At 36.2% G+C, this 24,254-nt stretch overlaps 1 protein-coding gene across 1 annotated transcript in view; it reads left to right on the top strand.

Moving 5' to 3' along the window:
• The window catches only part of Cftr (CF transmembrane conductance regulator), a 139,911-nt gene that overhangs the window by 60,954 nt on the left and 54,703 nt on the right, over positions 1–24,254 (top strand). The window contains exons 11-12 of the mRNA XM_075953676.1: positions 3,302–3,493; positions 22,889–22,983. Coding sequence (XP_075809791.1) covers positions 3,302–3,493; positions 22,889–22,983 — 287 coding nt within the window. The remainder of the gene's footprint in view (positions 1–3,301; positions 3,494–22,888; positions 22,984–24,254) is intronic.

Below are 24,254 nucleotides of genomic sequence, written 5' to 3' on the forward strand. Positions count from 1 at the left end.
TCATCTATGTTGTCATGCCAACTAGTGATGTCATCACATAGGACTTGTTTAGGTAACAATATTTTAGATATTTCATAGGTGTAGTGTGTCATGTCTAAAAGATACTTTGTAGAAGCACACATTCCTGTTCTCTGGCTCTTATGATCTTTCGTCCTTCTCCCACAGTTTTTCCTGAGCCTTAAGTATAGAGGTTGCATTTTAGATATATCAATGGGGGCTGAGTAACCCATAGTCAGTTATTGTCTGCATTTTGATTAGTTGTAGATCTCTGTAATAGTTTCCATCCATTGTGAAAACATGTGACTTTGATAAGAGGTGTGAACTACATTTACCTGTGGGTATAGCTGTAAGTACTTAGAACCCAGTTAGAAATCATTTTAGCTTACAAATATGGCAGTAGTACTATTTCCTGTAATATATATACATATATATCAATTTGTTGAATCTTGCTTATTATATATTATGAAAATATGTCGAGTGAAAAGATGTTTAAGAAAATACTGTTCAGCGGTTGCAAGAACAACCTACTATGTTTATATAAACTTATGGCCTTTGGAGAGACAGCTCGGGAAAATCTAATCTGCTAGAAGGAAAAACTGCCCGAAGATCTGGATCCTGATATGTAGTTGTTCTTTATTGATTAGAGTGATAGCACATTGAAGGACCAAAGGGATGAAACTGGAGATGAGTACAGGCTCCATGAGCTTGGGTAAAAAGCACTTGCTGTGGAGACCTACAGAATAGATCTTGTTTAGTCATAGTGCCGTTTAGGTAAAGTGCCCTTCAGTAATACAAAAATGTGTTCATTAATCCGTTAAATTCTTTTCCAGAACATAGGAGGAAGGAATGGGAGTAGAAAGGAGGGAGGAAAACAGAGGAGGAAGAGAAGGAAGAATGGGGCTATTATAAAAACAGAAATGAAAATTAAGGATTCTGAAAGGGAATTTGTTTCTATTTTATATTAATCTCTTAAACATAAATTCTTTATTTTGAAGAGTTTTATCTGAGATTTTGGAAATAAAATGCCACAGAAATTTTCTAATTATTGTATATCTTGCTCTCTTTCTCTCCAATTGTTTTCCCATATGTGACATGGCCCTTTTAAATAAAAATTTTTAAAAAACTTTTCGGTATTTAAAGAAAACAATACCACAGGAGTCTATGTAGCTGTTGCTCTTGAACACACAGATGTCCTACACCAGACTATCTGCCTGGGGGAGTATTGCTTGCTATGTAGAATTTTAAAAATGAATTGTCCACTACATGAGATATGTGTAAGGATAGCTTTGGAATTGCGGATTTGTTGAACTTAGCCATAATTAACTCTCAGGCAAGCCTATGAAAAACTGAAGACTAATTTCACTCTGGGACGGCCCTTACCTCTCACAGAAAGCTGCTGTGAAGAGAGGAAGGTCTGGGCCCACTCCTTATCAAGAGTCTCACAACTCGGGCAAGGGGACTGCTGCTTGATGATAATAGGAAGGAAAAGGGGTCTAGCAACAACATAAGGTTTTATAATTAAAATAATAAATATTCAAAGTTAATTTTATACTTCTCTATTTGATGGTTTACTACTTAAACCTTAAAGATAGCCTATTAATTTATCTACTTGTATGCTATGCCCTTATAGATGCACAGAGATTTGATATAGGTATCTTCAGAGGAGTATGGATATGTATTGAAGCTCACTAGTCTTTGGTTATAGAAAGTTTTCTAAGATGTAGTTAAGTGAAAAAGGAAAAGCTTTTTTGGGGTATGCTACATAATACTCCTCCTCCAAGGATATTAAGAAATAACTATAATATGGTTTTTAGGAAAGTTTATATTTTTCTACTGGTTACATTTATAATAGTTATGTACTTCATATTTCATTTTTATTTATTTTATTTTTTTATTATTTTTTTTTAATTTTCGAGACAGGGTTTCTCTGTAGCTTTTTGGTTCCTGTTCTGGAACTAGCTCTTGTAGACCAGGCTGGCCTCTAACTCACAGAGATCCGCCTGCCTCTGCCTCCCGAGTGCTGGGATTAAAGGCGTGCGCCACCACCGCCCGGCCATATTTCATTTTTATACACTTAGTTTATTCATAATGAATGAAATAATGAAGGTAAAATTAGTGTTTTTCCTTCCCCTACTAACAGTTTTTCTTTATAGTATATACACACACACACACACACACACACAGTAGACTAAGAGTATTTTCTTTGTCAGCACACACACACATACACACAAACTCTCACACACACACACGCACACACACAGTAGACTAAGAGTACTTTCTTTGTCAGCACACACACACACACACACACACACACAATTCATTGACATCCAGATTTTCTTAAGTGATAACATCCTCTACACCACACCCTGCCCTATTGCTTGTTTTATGTATACTTGGTTTTTTTCCTTAGGACTTCTTTTGTGAGGCTATGTAGCATATTTATGTTATTATCTTCAACTTTTTTATTTTTATGGTTATATTAAAGTGACACAAAAAAGCTTTTGAAAAATAATTTTAGATGCATATATTGTTAGCATTTATTAAAGATGAAAACAAATTCTCATATTAAGATGGAAGTACTTTCTTATTTTGTGTGAGTAATATAAGCCTTTGTTTAATGATACTTCTTTTAGTTTATTTATTTTTTTATTTTTCATTATTTTGTTTTGTTTTTCGAGACAGGATTTCTCTGAAGCTTTGAAGCTTGTCCTGGAACTAGCTCTTTTAGACCAGGCTGGTTTCAAACTCACAGAGATGCACCTATCTGTGCTTCCCAAGTGCAGAGATTACCAGCCGGCCTTTTAGTTTATTTCTCAGGTTGTCATAATCATCAAGAAAGGCTAGCTGAATATGCATTTTTTTCTTTCAACCTAATCTCCATTTAAAAGAGGAAGAAAGAACTGGATCTGTGTTAGTTTACTGTGACGAATAAGTATGCTCATATAGTTAGAGCATATAGGCAGCTCCTAGGCTGAAGGCGCTCAGCAAATGTTCATTGTTGCCAATCTCCATATCTGCAAACCTATCCCAGTAAACTTAAGGAGGGACTCATTCTTCTTTGAGATCCTCGATCAAGAATGTAGCACTTGTTACTCTCACTCTGTGGTGCCATTGTCTCTTTCGTTCCCTTTGTAATTTGTGTGCCTGAAAAAGCCCCTGCATCACGAAGTACTGAAACATCTTTAATCAAATGAGTTAATAGACTCTTTAAACATTGGGAGACTTTAGATTAGAATAATTGGAGGCAAGGGGGAAGCTAAATTATTTGATCAAACAACTCAGCAAAGATATTTATTTTTAGACATCACTCCTGATGATGATTTTGGGAGAACTGGAAGCTTCAGAGGGAAAAATTAAGCACAGTGGAAGAATTTCATTCTGTTCTCAATTTTCATGGATTATGCCGGGTACTGTCAGAGAAAATATCATCTTTGGTGTTTCCTATGATGAGTACAGATATAAGAGCATCATCAAAGCTTGTCAACTGCAGGAGGTAAGCAAGTCCATGAAGAAATGCTGACTGTGTTAGCCACTTGTTTCATTGTTGTTGTGATAAAATCCTTTGACAATGCAACTTGGGGAAGAAAGGGTTTGTTTCAGCTTGCACTATTACAGGCGTATTCGGCCCAGAATGGTACAGGAATGGCAGGAACAGAAGAATGACTAGTCACGTTCTCTCCATATTCAGGAAGCAGACAGAAAACCGGAAGTGGGGTCTAGGTTATAAATCCTCAAGGCCTGCTCCCAATATCCCACTTCCTCCAGTAAACCTCCACTTCTTAAAGATTACTTACCTTTTCCAGAAGAACCACCAACTGGAGATCAGGAGTCAAACTCTTCAGTCCACTGGGGATATTTCACATGCAAACCACGACATTGTTTATGCACATTGTCTTAAGACTAACCAAATTGCATGTTTAATTCTCTGTTCATTTAATGTATACATATCAAAGATTCCTCTAAGAGTAAGCTATAGTAGGTGGGTCAGTAAGTAAAACCTATGACTCACGCTTTAAGTTTGGAAATTTATAAGTAGAAACAACTTGTTTTTTAAAATTACATTGGGTTTTGTAAAAGTTAAAATTCCTTATGCACTCACTGGATGTGGCACCTTATGCCTGCAATTCCAATATTCAGGAAACTGAAGCATGAAGATCATGACGTTGAAGCCAGTCCTGGCTATATAATGAGTTCTAGGCCAGTCTGCATCACATGGTAGAATTATGCTAAAACAAACAATGCCTAACTCTGTGAATTCAACAGTGGTATTTTGTGTATGCTCTAAAATCACAGTGAGAAGAGAGCTTGTCCCATAAAGTATTGGGTTAGCCTTGAAGAAGATAGCTATGATTTTTCAAAAGCCCATTTTCATAACCTGGAGGTTGGCACATTCTGCATTTTTTACAAGACTGTTTCTAGATGAGCCTTTGTGGGTGGGAACTGGAGGGAGTGACAGGTCTCGTCTGGCTTATTTGTGGGGTCACAGGATGGCGTGGAGTGGTTGCTTCTTTCTAAATTTAGTTTTGGCTTTGAATATGTATTTTCCCATAGAAATGATTTTACAGATGGCATTTCAGTACCAAAAATCAATCTACAAAATTGTATAAAGCCAAAATATAGCATATGTACATTGTTGGTAATCAATTTGGACCCGTGAGTCTCTCTACCTCGGGATAAGTGAATGTAGCATCGTGAGCACTGGTAGACCATGGGAATAGTTGGTTGAAGAAGATTGTGTATATTTTGAAAGGTTCATAGTAGAATGCCCTTTATTAATAATGGAGGATTATATGGACTGTCAATTATATTTCAATTAAGCTCTTAAAAACAATGAAGGGTGAATAAGCAAAACATATTGTTCTTTCCTCTGTTTGAATGGCCATATTAAAATTATTTTAGAGTGTATGATTCAGGGTATTTTAGTATATTAACAGGGTTGTACAATGATGACCACTGTTTTAGCATCTATAAAAGAAACTTGTACTTACCAAGAACCCAATTCTATTTTCTGTGTATGTGCCAGCTCTAAGCAACCACCAGTATATCTCCATAAAGTCTTCCATGTTTTACATTTTGCATAAACGGAACCACTCACTATGTCTTTCATACCTAATGAAAGTGAATTTTTTTATTTATTGAGAATTTCATGCAAGTATCCAATGTATTTTTATCTAATTCACCCCCAAATATATGCCTTTTAACTTCTCTCTTATCCTTGGCACCCACTTTGCCCAACTACATTTTTTTTAACCCTCCGAGTTCAATCAGTGCAGCTAGTGAATGGCCTTACCTCCATGCATATACTGGCAGCATTAAGGAACTAATGAGTCTTTATCAAGAAAACATCCACCAAGAAATACTTTCTGTGCTTTACACAGTATATCCAGAGTGATAGAAACATCCATAATGAATTTAGTTTTATGAGTAACAAGAGGAAACAGAGACTATATCTGGGTCTGTTAAGGAAGAGCAGGGTATTGTGATGGCGTGATTTTCTGTAGAGTTGTAGGGATTGCAAGAAAAGCTTGTGACCTGAAGGACTCTTTGTTAGGAACATTAGGACTTCAAAAAAAGCAGAGAGAAAGTCAGTCAGAATTTAAGAAGTAGAAAAATGGAGTTTGATTTCTGAGAAGATTAAATGAGATAGGTACTTCAGAGTGCATTTGTCACAAAGCCCCTTCTGGAAGCATTAACTTAGCATAGACGAATAAGACCATTACTGAGCAAAGCAGGAGGAATACTTTGAAAGCCAGTTGTTATTACTAAATACTATAATGGAGGTAAAGTGGGTAAGGAGCTGAAGAACCATGGCACCAAAGAATAATGAATAAGAATTTTGATATTAACAAAACTGGCCATGGAAAAACTTATAACAATGGCATTTTAAAGTTTTTGGCTTGCAAGACATAGTAAACAAATCTTTGGTTATCTATGAAAGAAATCAAATTATAGCAGATCCTGAGGTTTGGATGTGAACACATTGACTCTGCTCAGTATTAGTGAGAGTTGGAATCATCTTGCTTTTTGTGTTTCTTTTACATTCATAAAAAAATATTTGTGTGGTTCCTTATGTCAGATTGTCCTGGTTTGATTTCTGGTGCTATGATTTTGAACAAAAGCAGCTTAGGGGAGGAAAGGAATTATGTGACTTATACTTCCTGGCCACAGTCTCTCCTTAAGAGATTCAGGGTAAGGAAATCAAGGCAGGAACTTGAAGCAGAAACTGAAAAGGAATTCAGTTTTCTCATTTACTCTCTGTCTTACTAACAGGCTTTTGCTAGCTAGCTTTCTTATACACTTGGACTAACTGCCATGAAGTGGGCTGGGTCTTCCTACATCAATCAGCAATCAAGAAAATGTCCAACAGACATCCACAGACCTGCTGATCTAGGCAATCCCAATTGAGATTTCTTTTTCCCAGGTGACTCTAGGTTGTATCAAATTGACAATAAAAACTGACTGTTTACTTTAGGAGTGGCATAGTGGCTACCAAATGAAGCTTAATCATTCTTCATATCAAAGGATTTATAGGATAAATTTGGGGGGAAAAGCTTAAGGATCCAATTTCTATGTGACATTGCAGTTGTTAGGTTAGAATCAGTGTCGGGCTTTGAGCCTTCTTGGAAGCTCATCTCTGAGAGAGGACTTCTTAAAGAATAAGTTAAAAAGATAGATAACATTATGTATAAAAGAAACTGAACAGAAAGTCAGGGTATGAAACCACTTTGTGCAGAAGATTGTAAGCAGAGTAATAGAACCAGGGAATACCTAAAGAGAGTGAGTGAGCAGGAGTGAAGTGGGGAGCTGTTTCACAGAGCCCAGTCTTGGGGAGTTTATCTTGGAGAACTTTACAAGAATGCTGTAAGAACTTCGAAGTTTATCCCTGTCCTTCTGCGATGATGGCGAGGAGAATGAAGGTGGATACTGTATGAAGTTTAGTACGGAATAAATAGCATATATTGTGAAATCATACAAAGCTGAGGCATATCATTATTTAACTTGTCTATACTAAGTTTTTTAATCTCTGCAGTATGAAGCTAATAATGCCTATTGTATAGCTTTTGTAGAATCCTCGAGTTCATAAGAGGTTCATCAAAAATAAAGCAGTCTATGGAAAGTATCCATCTGCCCACCTCCCTCCAATGCTAGAGATTGAGTTCAGAACCTTGCTTTAACTTTGTCATTATATCCTTTTATACCCCCAAGCCCTAAAGATTTCTTTTAATTGTTTTCATATGTCCCATTTTGTTTCTGAGTGGTTATTTAGGTTATGTCTTTTTTTAAAAAAATGATTATTTTTATTTTTCACTTACTTATTACACAATTTCCCCTTTCCCTTTTCCCCCTCCAAACAACTGTCATATACAACTTCCACCTTGCTCTCACTCAAATTCATGGCCTCTTTTTCTTTGTTGTTGCATATATATGTAACATAATAATATATATTCCTAAATATATACATCCTGCTCAGTCTATGTAGTATGTTACTTGTAAGGATGTGTTCAGGGGTGACCATTTGTTATTGGATAGCCATTTGCTGTGCCCTTTGCTAGGAAGACTACCTTCAGCATTCTTTTTTTTTTAAATTTATTTATTTATTAAAGACTTCTGCCTCCTCCCCGCCACCTTCCCCGGTTAAGTCCCTCTCCCTTATCAGCCCAAAGAGCAATCAGGGTTCCCTGACCTGTGGGAAGTCCAAGGACCACCCACCTCCATCCAGGTCTAGTAAGGTGGGCATCCAAACTGCCTAGGCTCCCCCAAAGCCTGTACATGCAGTAGGATCAAAAACCCATTGCCATTGTTCTTGAGTTCTCAGTAGTCCTCATTGTCCACTATGTTCAGCAAGTCCGGTTTTATCCCAGGCTTTTTCAGACCCAGGCCAGGTGGCCTTGGTGAGTTCCTGATAGAACATCCCCATTGTCTCAGTGTGTGGGTGCACCCCTCGCGGTCCTGAGTTCCTTGCTCATGCTCTCTCTCTCTCTCCTGCTCCTGATTTGGACCTTGAGATTTCTGTCCGGTGCTCCAATGTGGGTCCCTGTCTCTGTCTCCTTTCATCGCCTGATGAAGGTTAATATTCAGGAGGATGCCTATATGTTTTTCGTTGGGTTCACCTTCTTATTTAGCTTCTCTAGGATCGCGAATTATGGGCTCAATGTCCTTTATTTATGGCTAGAAACTAAATATGAGTGAGTACATCCCATGTTCCTCTTTTTGGGTCTGACACCAATGATAGCCTTTGCTGGAGAGGTTGTGGAGAAAGGGGTACACTCATCCATTGCTGGTGGGAATGCAAACTTGTGCAACCACTCTGGAAAGCAGTGTGGAGGTTTCTCAGGAAATTCGGGATCAACCTACCCCTGGACCCAGCAATACCACTCTTGGGATTATACCCAAGAGATGCCCTATCATACAACAAAAGTATATGTTCAACTATGTTCATAGCAGCATTGTTTGTAATAGCCAGAACCTGGAAACAACCTAGATGCCCTTCAATGGAAGAATGGATGAAGAAAGTATGGAATATATACATATTAGAATACTACTCAGCAGTAAAAAACAATGACTTCTTGAATTTTGCATACAAATGGCTGGAAATAGAAAACCTTCAGCATTCTTTAGATGCCTGTAGTTCCTATTTTTAGTCTTGGATTGAAGCTCCAGAACCTTTCCCCTTCTACATTAACATGTTCATTGATGTCCCTGCTGTTCTTGCTTGTCCCTTTAATTTGCAAATTACCCTTCTTTTTCTTGGTTAAAGAAAATGTTAAGTAAAACTTTTTTTTTTTTAAATTTTAAAGAATCCCCAAGTCATTGTTCCTTTCTGTCCTGCTGGTTTTTGTAACTGAGTTAGAATTTTTTTTAGTTACCCTATGAAACGCAAAGGCACACAAACAAGATTTTTTTTTAAATCACCTTTCTCTTTAAATTGGTAAATCCTGTCTCAGGATGAACTAACCAGTATGCTACTGCGCTGTTACACTGGTATGACTGTCTCACCTATGCTTTGGTTATCTTAACTACAGAGTAAAGCTCTTGACACAGCAACTATAAAAAATGTTATTTTACTTGACTTTACCTCGTGCACTGATAGAGTAGTAAATTTTTACTCGATGACTGTTTTGGAAAAGGTTTGAAGTAGCATGTTATCTTTAAGAATTTTGCTCACAAACGTTCTGTGAGTGGCAGTGTCTCAGAATCTGAACAGACAGTTACATGAAAGAACACGATTGCCAGGGACTTGACTGCTGGTTTGCTATGGAATAAGTACCAGGGGTCTACCCTGTTTGCAGTGTATTAAGCTTCCATGTTTGTTTCTGTCATATAAATACTCCTTCATGTCCAGAAAGAACTTCGTATAGTTTATAATCCCTATGAAGATTTTACTTTGTAAGTGTGTAGGAGTGTTGGTCACAGGAACAGAGGATACCTACAGAGTCCTCCATGGTTAAGCAGCTGGCATCAACACAAGAATCCTTCAGCATAATCTCTGGGTGGTCCTTCTTAAGAAATCCAAACATTCGTGACCCTGTTTTCATTTGGACTGATGAAGTTGACCTGTTTCCTAATGTGCTGAATCTAGGCTTGCAACTCATATCAGGGTGGACTAGTCTCTTTCTCATTTTTGTTGAACTCTAAGATCTCCAAAGGTCCACGTATGGCATGATACTCAGTGTCATAGGAGTAGGTAGGCATGTATGAGTTTGGGAGGGCAAAGCATGCACAACATAGTTCACATAGTTTTCTGATTTCAGTTTGTTGTTGGAAATTATTCACTGATGAGACAGCTAAAGCCTTTATCATGGGGAAGGGCACGGTGGTAGTTTTGTGTTAATAAAATAATTTGTAGCATGCAGTCGCAAATGAATAAGCTATGTTGGTATTTTTTCCTTTTAACCTCTTTTAGGAAGATCTTCATGTCCTGCTTTATAAAAACAAGTATTTGAATCTAGATTATAATATAATGGCCTTAGAGATGAATTAAGAGTCACTTTTATAATATTGTTCCACATCCTTATGTCCGTTTTTTTCTTTATTCTCCCTCTTAGGCCTTTAGGGTTTTCCTTGTTACTTAAAGATTTAGTCCCAGCACTAGAAAGTGTGCTAGTTAAAAAAAATCAGTATAATTAAGCCCTAGTCAAATTACATGTTTTTTATGAAATTATAGTCTTATTTCAGTATTGAAAGAAAGCTTACACTGTTCTCTTGTCTACCTTTCTGCATCACTTTTATCATTAGCTTCACTTAACCCCACTGACAGAGGAGAATTCTAGACAGCCAGTGTTTGGGTAATAAGTGATTGGCCTGTCTTTATTCAGTGACTCATTTTCTTATAAAAGTACCTGGGTTTGGAGAAGTAATTGACTTTTATAACACTGTATGGTGGGGACTCTGGGTGGGGACTGTGCAAAGGAGTCAGGGGTTTAGGATATATAATCGGCTTCCACAAAATTATTGTGATACTTTTGAAACCACAAAATGATTCCGAGTAAGTAAGCATATGCCATGACAGCCATTACACAAGCATTACAGCAAAAATATTTACTATGTAAGGTGAAGAAGGCAAGCTCTCCATGTTTTTCTCTTCCATAACTGCTTAGTAGTTTTCATATTTAACTTGCTAGAGGAACTGCTAAGAAGGAAATTGCCAAAATTTCACACACGAAAAATATATATCAAAAGAACCTTGGATGAGAAATTGGCAAGAAGTAATAAAAAAAAACTTGGGAGGGAAATAAGCAGAGAAACAAGTCTGTTCTGAAAAATAAATTCCATCATAGAGATTCCACATGACTAACTGAATTTGAATTTGACCTCCGGGTCTCCAGGTAGTTCTGCCAAGACTAACCTATGAGAAGGTGAGACTTAACCTTTGAATAGTCAATTTACCAAGGTAGGATAATTCATAGCTTTACAATTAGAAGTAATGAAAAGATAAAGGTGCTATAGGATTTAGTATTTGCAGTAGCTCAGACATAATAGATATCTAAAGCAGATATTTGAAGCACATTGAACTATGTCCCTTTCGCCAGAATAAATCACATTGACAGTACCCTAAACTACCTATAATTTTCTGTTGATGGGTGTTTAGAGAACACTGGATCTTATTTACTGTAACATGAAGCCAGGAATACTTTAGAAAACAACTGAACCAGAACTAAATGGGAATGTCGTACTGTTTTATGGACTGAACTGTTATTTCACTTCATTTGAGCTCCGGAACTTAAAAAATAAATACTAGCTAATAATTAGGAAAGAGTATAAATGGCCGCACTGTGTTAAGCACTAACATGAACGGGCCCATTGAGTTGTCATTTCCAATTTATTCAGTGACAGCTTTAGCAAGAGTTTGCAGTCAGGGTAAAAATGTGCTGATTTTAAAGTGCAAACCAGGCCGTAGGCCCTAAAAGGCTAAAGTTTAGGTACTAACACCATAGCAGTAGAGGTAATTATCTGGTTAACAAGTCAGAGTTCTTACGTCTCTAAAACCAAAATAGCCCTGGGATTGCCACTCCTAGTGAGATTTGGTCAAATCAACAGAACAGGAGTATAGAACATAATTATAACTGTCTGAGAACAAACTACCCCATGAATAAATAGCGAAATTAGGATGGTTAAGCCTGGCCTTCATATTTAGAGCAGAAAATTTAACAACAGTAAAATTTCCAAAGAGAAAAATCACTTTATAAAATCCTTATTACATATTTTCAACCTTTTAAAAAAGAATCTAGATTCAGAATTTTTCATATTTAGGTGATGAGTGATTTCATTATAAACCAAGAAAAGTTTTTAAAATATGATTTTAGATCCAGGATGGTGCTCAGAAGTCCCTGGCTAAATTTCATGTCTACAGCAAGATTCCAACATCTTACCAAAGTTGTTACTCTGTACACAGAGATGATAATAGATGGTTTCCCAGGGAAGGAGTCATTGTGTTTCCTACACTGAGTGCAAAGTCTTCTCAAGACAGGCAGACTATGCTGCCATTGCCCAATCTTTTAGAAGTAATTTGATAATGTTGGATAAATATTTTTATTTATACTTTTAAGCTATTCTTGGTTCAGATTGATGAAATAAAAAGAAATTGATCTCAGCAACTTTTTGTTGAGTTCCTACTATAAACATGGCACTGAACTAAGCACTCCAGATGTTACCTGCAGGTATAACAAGGAACTTGTTTATAGTGACATTTTGTCTACAGAAATTTACAGCAGGAAGACATGTATTCATTCAATAAATATTTATGAGTATAAGCATTGAACTAATAATTATACAAAACTCTGGGAATTACATTGATGAGCAAGGCAAAATTCTTGTTCTCAAAGAGTTTTTTATTCTAGTAGAGAAGATGAGCAATTAAAGACTAGTGTAGGTTAATACACTCTATGTTTCGTAGCATTTTTACATAAGTAAAGGTAGTAACAATGTGGTTCTAAAAGATCCTGGATGTTTCTCCCAAGGGAGTGACATCTAGGGTGAAAGATGAATGAAGAAGCAGAAAGAAGTTTCAGAAGGGAATGGAACGTACCAAGGCTGAGAACCAAAAGGAAATATTGTGCCACAGAGCTAGAATCAGTTCTATGTCACCACACTACAAATTGAAATAAGCGTGGAGCCTTTGGCAACGTGAGGAGCTGTGTGTATGTAGTGTGGTTGGCATAGGAGTCTGGAAAGGAAGGACTGTGTGATAAGAGGTGAACTGGGAAAGGATAGTTATATTCTGAAGGTTCTTCTATGCTACATTCAGGAACTTGGACTCTATTTAAGGTTCATGAGACTCACAGAAGAGTTTTAAATTAGAAGGTGATACCATTAGGTTTACCTTTTACAAAGATGTTTTGAGCTACATTGTATGGTGCTCATACTCTAAATAAAAGGAACAGCAAATCTGGTGGCAGGTAGGTAGTTTTAAAGGTTGTTTCACTGATGCAGATGACAAATAGTGTTGACCTACTAGGTAGGAGAAATAGTTATTACAAAATTGAGTACAGTAGCCACTGTTTGATATGGGGATAAGGAAGTCAGATTAGTCAAGATGTTGCCAAGTTTTTTCATTTTAATTTTACATTTTAAAATAGTTTTAAAAAGAATTTTAAAACTTTATTAAGGTATGATTGACACATATAATTTATATCTGTTTGCCATATACAGTGTGATCTGGAATATATCTATCAATTATATAGCTGTCATTTGCATTTGTGTAGTGAGAGCATTTAAGTTCTGCTCTCTAGGTCAGGAACTGTGGACCACACTTGGTGGACCTATCTGTAGGTCCTTGCTCTCCTTTGTGTGAGTGAGTGCATATCGTGGCAAACGTGTGGAGGTCAGAGGGCAATATTGGGTACCGAGCTTCATTTCTACCATGTTTGAGGTGGCCTGCCCTCCCTCCCTCCCTCCCTCCCTCCCTCCCTCCCTCCCTCCCTCCCTCCCTCCCTCCCTCCCTCCCCCCCTCCCTCCCTCCCTCCTTCCCTCCCTCTCTTCCTCCCTTCCTCCCTTCCCCTCTCTCTCTCTCTGAATAAATTGCTGCATATGCCAGGTTAGCTGGCTTGTGAGCTTCTGAGCCTCAGGCAGTTTTCCTGTCTCTTCCTCTCATCTTCCAGTGCAGGCAGCCTTGCATTACAGACACTTGAGGTACCATGTCTAGTTTTCATGTAGGTTTTCGGGATGCAGGTGCTTTAGCCACAAGGTATCTTCCCACCCAGCCTCAAGCCTTTAGGGTTGATAAGTACTATAACATATATATATTTTTTGTTCTGATAAAGAATTATATAAATACTGAGCTTTAATTTTCTGCTATAAACTTGGTTGGTATGCACTAGTGAAGGCAAACCTTTTTATCTTTTAAAATTGATGACAATTCTCACATCTATGCTTTCTATCAGGTCTTAGTTTTTGCCAATATTTTCACATGTAGCTATTTGTAATAAAGTTTGACTCAAAAACCTATCTTAGCTAATGGACATAACCCAATTTAAATTATGAACTCCTTCGTGTCTGCATTCTGTTATGAGGCATACCTCTGTTGATCTGTATCATAGACAACTGGATAGCTGGCTGGCATACACATTCACAATTACAGTTGCCTATGGGAAGAAATGTGTGCTAGATTTCTCTCTTTTTCCAGCACTTTCTTGGCTGTCTCACTTTCCCCCACGTAACTTCTTTCTACCTTTTTTCTTCTGCCTTTCACTTATATCTCTCTTCCACTGTGCTGTTTCTGTATGCATAAAGCAAGGCAGTGTTTAGTGATTTTTAAACATTAATAACAGTGGGTATTAATCATCAAGTGATTCACAGTTAAAGATATGCTTTATTGAGCAGCATTAACCTGAAGTTAATGTTCCCTTAGTCCTAACTTCTCACCGTCTCCTTCCCACAAGCATCTGTATTGTCAAGGTTGTTCAAAAAGCAATAAGCCAGCCATAAAATCAGTTTATGGTATTTTCCTATCTTCAAAGCTACAGGAAGCTCAAATGTACTCAGCAAATATTGCTAAATTACACAAGACTATTAAATGTAACGCTCCACCCTTTCTTCTATAAAATACCCTCTCTTCCCTCTCTCTCCTCATTCTTTCTCAGTAGAACAGCCTGTATCATTATGGCTCTATTGTGTAATCAATTCAGAGCAAATGAAATTCATATTAGCAAGTTTCCTGAATAACTTCTGGTTTATTTGATATAGCTGAATGAAGCGGAGATGATAAATTTTAACTTTCTTAAAAGTCAAGTGATAATTGTTAGTAAACGGAGTACACCACAGTGAACATGTTCTCCACTCCTTAATAATAAAATAAGTTAATCTTTATTGCACACTTATTATAATATTACTTTGACCCTCTACAGTGTGCTTATCTCAGCATATTCAAGTGTTTTACAACCTCAAACATACACATTGTGTTGTGTGCACAGACTGCTTTGAAGTTGACATTTGCCTTTCTGACTAGCCTATAATAAAGGAAGTCAACCGAAAGAACAAGTGTCAGATGAGGCTCTCAGCACTGTTTAAGCACCACTGTCATAGGTTGAAATGCAGATTCCTAGGTCCCTTCCAAATTCCTCTGAATCAGAGTTGCAGCAATTTTGACAAAATTTCTGGGTTTTTCTGATTATTGGCTTTGGAGCTTCACCTTAGTAGCAGGTTATGTAGACATTTGGTGTTGTTTGTAGATAAACTACACTGAATGGGAGGGGGAAATGAAAGGGGGAAAGTGAGCTAATTCTATTTTAATTAAAATTTTATGTTAAAGACTTAAATATCATAAAAAATAAAGTTAAAGAAAATTAATATGTAGTAGAGAATAGTTTGAAAGAAAAGTTTCTAATATTCTCCTTCAATAAGGATATCTACTGATCTAATAAGTTCATAATTTAGAATAAATAGCTTTCTTTTACTAAACAAAATTCTACTTTACACTTGCTTAGCATGTGCAAGGCCCTCTATTTTATACACAGTACCAACTTTTTAAAAAAATAACTAAATAAAATCTAGTAGCTAATTTTAAATAAAGTCAATTATTATTTAATATCCTTATCTAGGACCCTACTCCTACTTTTGTGGATCAATCCAAAGAAAATCCAGAGAATTTTCTGTGTCAGTAAAGAAAAGTAGAGTCTCTTCCTGAGTGCCAGGCTCACTCTAAAAGCCACATGTGCTCGTGGGCATTTTAAGGAGTGCACAGTGGATGGCCACACAGTCATGGCCGTACTCAGCACCACTAACTAGGGAGGTTATTAATAACAGTGAAAATAAAAAGACAATGCTTGAGTGAGATGCGATGGGGGACACTAATGGGAGATAGAAGGAGGTAGCTGTGAAGATATATGATCACAATACATTGTATAATGCATGGAATTTTCAAAAAGAAAAATACTATTCAAAAAGAACCCCTCCCAACACGACTATCCAAACATGAGCTGAACAAGGACAATAAAGAACTATAGATGACTGAGGAAAGCTGGGAGAGGGAGACCTAGTCTTCTCCAGGGAAAAACAAACCAATTAGCTGTCCAGTACAAAACAGTTAACCCTGAAAACATACATACAAGTAACATGTGCCTGAACAGACTATATTTAAGAATATATAGGCATATACATACACCTGTGTGCATGCAATAGCAATTGGTGGAAAAGGAAGCTGTGAATTTTAAAGAGAGTGAGGAGGGCCTTTTTGGGAGTGTTCGGAAGGAGGAAAGGGAATGGGTGAATGTTGTCATTTTATTATAATTTCAAAATCAAATCAAATCAAAACAAAAGCCCATCATGAGTAGTATAACAGATTTTTTTTTTAAGTTTAACTTTCACAGATGGGAAAAATCTACTATGAAGTCTGACACCAACACCCTGAAGATAAATATCTTACCAGATTTGAGTGTCCTTAATAGTCGACAAAGATCAATGTTTAACAAGGAATACAAAACAGAGCGCTTTGTGTGAAATCAAACAGAGTGTCAAGTACTCATAAATCTGCAAATGGATGAGGCATAAACTGAGTAATCAAACCAAGTGCTCACATTAATAGGAACAGATTGGCAGTGCTGGTGTATTAGGTTTTAGTGAGCTTAATCTCAGTCGTCAGTGTACTCCTACTGTCTGCCTTCATCTCAGTCCCACCAGCTTCACGATGATTATGGACTGGGAGATCTTTACTAAGTTAAAGGAATCCACATTTCTCTTCACAAGTGGTTTCAGTCCATAAAATGAGGCTCCAAACCTTGGCTTAACACATCAAATCCTTTCTTTTCATACGATTGATAGTTAATTCATACAACTAATGTGTGTTGTAGGAAAGAATATTTATATGTCAGTATCTCTATTATGTGCATTGTTAGATGTGGAGACAGCATCTTAGTCGGACTTTTTACCCCATTGTCACAACTCTGCTACAAAACCTGATGCTCCAGCAGTTAGAAGGATGGAATATGTTCTTTTCCTATCTGCTTAAAATAAGTGGCACCCATATATGCATGCGCATCAGCACTATTTCATAGTTTAATTATTTAGCTTTAAAATCTACATAGTGATATAATTTGAACATAACTTTCTCTAAAATATTTTGTTCCTGTTACCTTCTAAAGACATACCAACATCTATGTATTTACTTATTCATTTATTTAAAGAGGAGACAATGTGTTGGTACAACAGAGAGCACATATGGAGGTTTGCAGAAATCAGTTCTCGCCTTCCACCTGGGAGTCCCAGGGATAGACTCAGGTCCTCAGGCTTGGTTGCAGAGAGGCCTGAGCCTGTTGAGCTTTCTTGCTGGTCTCATTCTTCTTTAACTGCTGTATTGTATACATAATGAAGCTTTCTCTTTTGCATATAGGCATGCCTTTCCTTGTCACAGAATATACCTAACAGTTGGTTTGCAAGGCCGCAAGATAAATACACAAATTGAAATTTTCACTAGATGCTGCCAACTTAAACTCTGAAGTAGCAGCACCAATCTTCAGCCTTGTCAGCCAGTCATTAACGAGATTTTGGATTTACTCATATCTTTAAAATTTGGCTACTGACTTTAATCTTTTTGCTCACTTGGTTAGTTATTAGGGTGTTCATAGTATGTCTTGTATAGACCATTGCTGTCAGGAACATAATGTAATGAAGATAACAGGTGTGTTTTGAAGTTCTTTACTGAGTTTGTCTTGCTGAGACTTTTCTACATGTTTCTCTAAAGAACCTGAATGTTTTGGGCAGGATTATTATAATTTTTACATAGTTATTTTTATCTAAATGTAATTTTATGTTTTGACTTTTGTATTTTCTGTAAAGATACCTATTTTAGCACAAAGTAAAGGCACTCTAACCTATTAATTTTTCATGTACTAAAAATACAGAGATATATAGTGTGAATTAGAGATAGTTTTCTGTTTTACATTTTGAAATTATAATTAAAATATTACATTCCTCCTCCCTTCCCTTTGTTCCCTTCATTCTTTCTCATGTCCCCTCCCACTAACCCCTTCACGTCACCCACCTCTCAAATTGATGGCCTATTTTTTATTCTTACATAGATACGCATAAATATGTAAATATTCACTTATATCTTGGCATTAACCAAGAGCTGTTTACTTGGACCTCAGGAATGGTCAAAAGTTACACTTTCTGTTTGGGAAATGATGACATCGGTGTCATCATTATCCTGATAGATCTTTAAAATGATTATAAAAACAAAACAAGAAACGTCTAAAACCTCTGATTCTAAATTTGTTACCACAAAGTAACCAAGTATTTTTTAGGTCCATTAATGACAATATCTAAAGTTCTGTTAAAATTTTATGATATGTTTATGTGCATAAACTATTTTAATATCACTCTTCATCCTGTTCAAAGTGGTTTTACAGATTTGTATCATATGTTTAAGAGATATTAATTCACCGCATTTCTCCTGAAATATTTCATTTAGCATGTTATCTCCATGATCAAATAAATGAATTATAGGCAAACACATAAGTAACTAGTTCTTCCTCATAGGAACAAAATCATGTAAAAATATAAATGGTAAACAACTAGTTATTCAGTTCACAATAGTGGAAAAGTTTAAAGTTTTTAAATAATGGTGATAGCTCTATTGAGATATTTCCAGGACAGAATCCAAGGAATAGTATAGATATTATTGGAGTATTTAATGCAACATCTGATTCAAGAGAAAGACATTTTTAAATAAAATTTAGTGTTGCAAACTAGAATTCTGTGTAAATGTATGATATTTTAAAGTTTCAAATAAATTCTAGTGAGGTTATCTTCAACTTAACATAAAATGTTAAAAGTACTTACTTTATGGACAAGTTGCATTTAGAATTCTAGCTTCATCACCTGTGGCCATGATATAGTATTAATCTTCCTCGTATAAGATATGTTAGTGAGGAGGAAGAACTGCTGTATTAAATGTGCTCAAGTCAACACCTGAGACTGGTAGCTCCTCTTTGAGTGTATATATTGTTTTAATAGTTGACATGGTTATTACATCAAGGAAGTAACCAATAAAGCCAAGAATTTAATGAGTAAGGATTATGCCTTATAGAGTATTAAATAATATATAATTCCATTAAAAACCAAGATATTCAAATGTCCCAAAAGGTATTACTATAGGGGAAAATGGACAAGAAAACAAGACAGCCCAAAAATATGAACTATGGTAGATGTTATATGCGTCAGTACAACATTATTCATTTGATGGATATCGTTGCCTCTTAATCAGTTAAAGTATTGTTAGATAAATATAAAATTGTGTCTAAGGGTGTTAAAAGTTTTATTTGGAAAATAAAATTCAAGATGATACATAAAACCAGCAAGTAAACAGCAGATAAATTGACTTCACAAAAATTAAATTTTTGCCTATGATAATTAATATGCATAGTAAAAACAAGAGAAAAGGAGAAATGTTTTTTGATATATAGCCGAGAAAGATGCAAAGATCCATTACATACAAAATATTAAACACTTCAAAGAAGAGAAAGCAACATAGCAAATAAATCTTTAAAACCTGTGAGATTAAGAAAAATATAAAAGAGAAAATTAGCAAAATTAGTGTATTCGTAAAGATAAGGGTATTATTAGAACTTAGTGGTAAATTTAATTCACTCTCTTTTTTAAGTGTGATTACTTAGCGGTAAAATGCTTTGTAGAGCAATCTGATAGTAACTTTTAAAAACAGAACATACGCGTTTGATACAGTCATCCCACCCATGCTACCAGCTACATATCACAAAAGCGTAGATATATTTGATGATATTAATGGTAGATTTTGCAAGGAGGAAGTGGAAGAAAATGCTCTCTCACTATTTTGATCTAGTCTGAACTACAAGCAAAGAACAGCAAATAACTTCAAACAGAACTGCCTGAAAGCAGCTCACATGGGTCTAGTCTCAGTATTCTATAGTCACAGTGTTGCGAGGACTAAAACATTTTCTTAGTGTGTGTTTTATCTCATAGGAAGTTACTCAGCAGAGTATGAAGATTAAAAACTTTATTGTAGTGGAAATTTTATATCAATTATTACATAGCCATCTTAAAAGTAGGAGGAGGTGCTGGGTTTGTCTGAGGAAAAGGGTGGGGGTGAAAGTGCACCCCCCTTGTTTTCTTTCCTTCTTAAGTAGTAGTGTAAGAGAGGAAATGAAAATATAATTGCATAATTTGTCCCTGTGAAATAAAATTCACTGGTCATTGGTGCTAGCTTCTTTTTATGTCATAAGCTAGAGTTTTATTAAAACAAATTAGTATCATTTGGAAGAGGGAAATTCAATTGAGAAAGTGCCCCACCAGATTGGCCCTTGGACAGGGCTATGGGACATTTTCTTGATTAATGATTGATGTGGGAGGGCCTAGTCCACCATGTGGGGCTACCCCTGGGCTGGTGGTTCTGGGTACTGTAAGAAAGCAGTCTGAGGAAGCCATGGAAAGCAAAACAGTAAGCAGTACCTCTCCATGGCCTCTTCCAGTTCCTGCCTCCAGGTTCCTGCTCTGAGTTCCTAGCCTGACTCCCCTCAGTGATGAACATAAAATTGTAAGGTGAAATAAACCCTTACCTCCCCGAGTTGCTTTTGTTCGTGTTTTATCACAGTAATAGAAACCCTAACTGAGACACCATCTCTTGGATGGATGCTATTTTATCATAGGTCTTTAGTCACTCCATGTTCGTTAGAACAGGTTCTTTGGTAAAGGTGACCAGGACTTTTCAATAGCTTTTAATGAAAGTCATTGCTTTATTAGTTTATATGCTTTCTGTTTATAGTTTTGCATATAGAGTTCTGCTTAATTTCTCTATTAGCTAAAATAATTGAAAAAAATAATTGTGGAATGTTTATTGGAAGCATGTTTATGGAAAATAAAATGTCGATGGATTGTGACTTGCAAAAGCAAAGGAAGATAAATATGTAAGAAAGTCTTAAGTACAATGAGAAGATAAGGAGGTAGTAGAAAAGAATAGATGGGAATGGGAGGAAAGAAAGGAAATTAAGATCAGTACCCAACTGTAGCTTCCTTCACATCTCAGGTGAATCCACTCATGGAAGGCCTCTGTCGTTTTCTTTTTTTTAATTGATTTTTATTGAGCTCTACATTTTTCTCTGCTTCCCTCCTCACATCAGCCCTCTCCCAGGGTCCCCATGCTCCCAATTTACTCAGGAGATCTTGTCTTTTTCTACTTCCCATGTTGATCAGATCTATGCAAGTCTCTCTTAGTCCTCATTGTTGTCTAAGTTCTCTGGGATTGTGTTTTGTAGGCTGGTTTTCTTTGCTTTATGTCTAAAAACCACCTATTTGTGAGTACATGTGATAATTGTCTTTCTGTGTCTGGGTTACCCTCACTCAAAATAATGTTTTTTAGCTCCATCCATTTGCCTGCAAAATTTAAGATGTCATTATATTTTTCTGCTGTGTAGTACTCCATCGTGTAAATGTACTACATTTCTTTCTTTCTTTCTTTCTTTCTTTCTTTCTTTCTTTCTTTCTTTCTTTCTTTCTTTCTCTTTCTTTCCTTTCTTTCTTTCTTTCTTTCTTTCTTTCTTTCTTTCTTTCTTTCTTTCTTTCTTTCCCTTCCTTCCTTCCTTCCTTCCTTCCTTCCTTCCTTCCTTCTTTCTTTCTTTCTTTCTTTCTTTCTTTTTTTTGAGATTAGAAAGGGATTTAATTTGTTCTGTACTGAGTTCCAAGAAAATACATGATGATATAGAGGACAGAGGTTAGGCTTCATGATTTCCTAGAAATGTCTTAGGAAATCCAAATCAAAAAACAAAAGCCTGTCTGTCAGAGGTCATGCAGTATATTGAGTCCAGGGCGCAAGAACAGCCACCTTCAAAAGCATGAAATCTTCTAGGTCTCTGTACAATCTATACTCAGTAAGCCAGCGTAAACCATGAATTGAGCCACAGTTAAACATAAACATGCTAGTATCTTATTTTAAGTAATAAATAATATCTCTTTCAACTAATAGTCTTTTTTGCATACTCTCTATTTTGGCATTAGCTGCTATTCCATGGCAGGATGGATACAATTTCTAGACTTTCTTGTCCTAGCTGAATGCCTCTGTCATTTTCTGTCTACTGTGTTGGTACTTCTTTTAGCTAAACAATTAACTTACCAATTAATTATGTACTATTTTATAATCTGTACTAAAATGGTCTATTATAAATTTCGGTTCTTACTTCTCCCTCCAAGATTATAGTTTACCTTCTTAATTAGGTTTGCACTGTATGGAATCCTGAACTATTTCTTAGAAGCAGATCTTCTTTTACTACACCTTGGTGATGGTTGCCACAGAGAAGCTCATTACTGGGGGAGCAACGACAAGTGTGGTAGGAAGGTGACGGAAGAGGTAGCATGGGTGGATGAGGACAGAGATAATGAATATGGCTAAGGATGTTTGTGCTGTTGTTTGGGAAGGTGAATGAGAGAAGTGTTGAAATAACTTGCCTTGTCTCTTGACAGCCACTGAAAATGTCTGCATATTGCTGGTGCGTGAATAGTTTTAGTTTCTCTTATTAACAGGCTTATTCAATATTTTCAGTTTTTTTAAAAAGTGATTTTAAATTGAAAGTGCGTTGCGTTTTAACATTTGAGTAGGATTTGAGTTTATATGATAGGCTTATGAGTAGTTTCCATACATAAACATTTCACAAATATACATCTATTTTACTTTTGATATTTTTCATATCTTATTTAATGATTATGAATCATATTTTAAAAATGAAAAAAGTTGTAGGTCTAAAATTTTGACCCTGTTATTTTAACCACCTAAGTGAGTTGCATTTGAAAAAATTGAGATACAGTGTTCAAACATTTGGATGGTTGAAGGAAGAGTCTCACATACAGTTGCATCTGAAGGAAAATGTGCTTTTCAATTTTAGATTGAATATATTAAATTTCCTTTCTGGTGTCATGCTTTTGATAATAGGACATATCCAAGTTTGCAGAAAAAGACAACACGGTTCTTGGAGAAGGTGGAGTCACACTGAGTGGAGGTCAACGTGCAAGGATTTCTTTAGCAAGGTGATCATTTAATCGTTGCTCCAGTGAGCATTTGCTGTAAATAATATGCATGTACAATTATATATATGCATTTCTCTACTGCTTCATGTTTTGTCTCTGGGTTTGACAATTTCTTTTAAGAACTATAAACAGTATAGTATTCAGATTTGGTAAAAAAAATGGTGGCTTTTTTCAAAAACCATACTCTTATTTTTATTTGTTTATACTTTTTTGTTAATGTTACCTGTATTGTTATGAACAGAAAGCTATAAAATTTTGTAAAGACCAAAGAGGGAAATTACAAATTTCTGTTCTTTTATTATGCATTCCCTTCCTCTCCCTGTATCAGATGACACTTTAGGTTTCCAGTTTGCTTCTCACTTTGGAGAATATACATTTTATATTTTTAAATTTTAGAATATAATTTATGATTTTATAACAAACATAGTAAGGAAAATGATGATACTAGGACCAAGACTTCTTGTTTGTTCTGAGACAAAGGGACAAGGTCTCCCTGTGTGGAGCTCATGGTCTTCCTGCCTTTGCTTCTGAGTGCTAGGATTACAGGTGTGTGCCACCACACCCAGCTGCGGTTTACAGTGAACACATGCCTTTATCTGTGATTCCGATCGTCATAAGGGTCATGTGAGTATTAAGAAAGTGCCCTGAGGACTTAGAAGCTGTCAAAAAGAAGCACATATAATTCTTGTCAGAAAGAAAACATCTTATTTAAGTGTAGTCTGTTCAAAGACAGTTGGTGCTAGGGGATGTCAGATGGCCTCTAGTTTTATTCAAACAAAATTCTTTTTATTGTGTTACCAAAGTTGTTAATGAGAAATTACATTGAGTCAGTACTATCTCGGTATCTTGGCCCCTTTTCTTTCTTTTACTTCCCAAACCTGGAAAAGTAAAAAAGTAAACACATTGTACTGACAGCTGATGTCTTGATACCTCTCTCTCTCTCTCTCTCTCTCTCTCTCTCTCTCTTGTGATATCAAGCCCCATACAACCCTACAAGCATAAATTGTTCTCTACATTTTATGGAAGAAATCACAAGATAATTGAGGTAGTCAGACATTAACTTGCCAAAAGCCACAAGGAAATGGTACAGTCACTATTTAATCCAGGTCATCTTGACTCCTTACATTCAACTGTGCCTTGATCCTGAGAATACACTGGGAAACCAGATCATATGATACAGAGAGTTCACAGATGAGATGATGGTTTTATAATCATTTGGAAGTTAGTTCCTTATCTGTGAGCCAGCAATCATATACGATTTAAGTAGAGTA

Source organism: Microtus pennsylvanicus, chromosome 19 (assembly GCF_037038515.1).
Source record: "Microtus pennsylvanicus isolate mMicPen1 chromosome 19, mMicPen1.hap1, whole genome shotgun sequence".
Classification (NCBI taxonomy): domain Eukaryota; kingdom Metazoa; phylum Chordata; class Mammalia; order Rodentia; family Cricetidae; genus Microtus; species Microtus pennsylvanicus.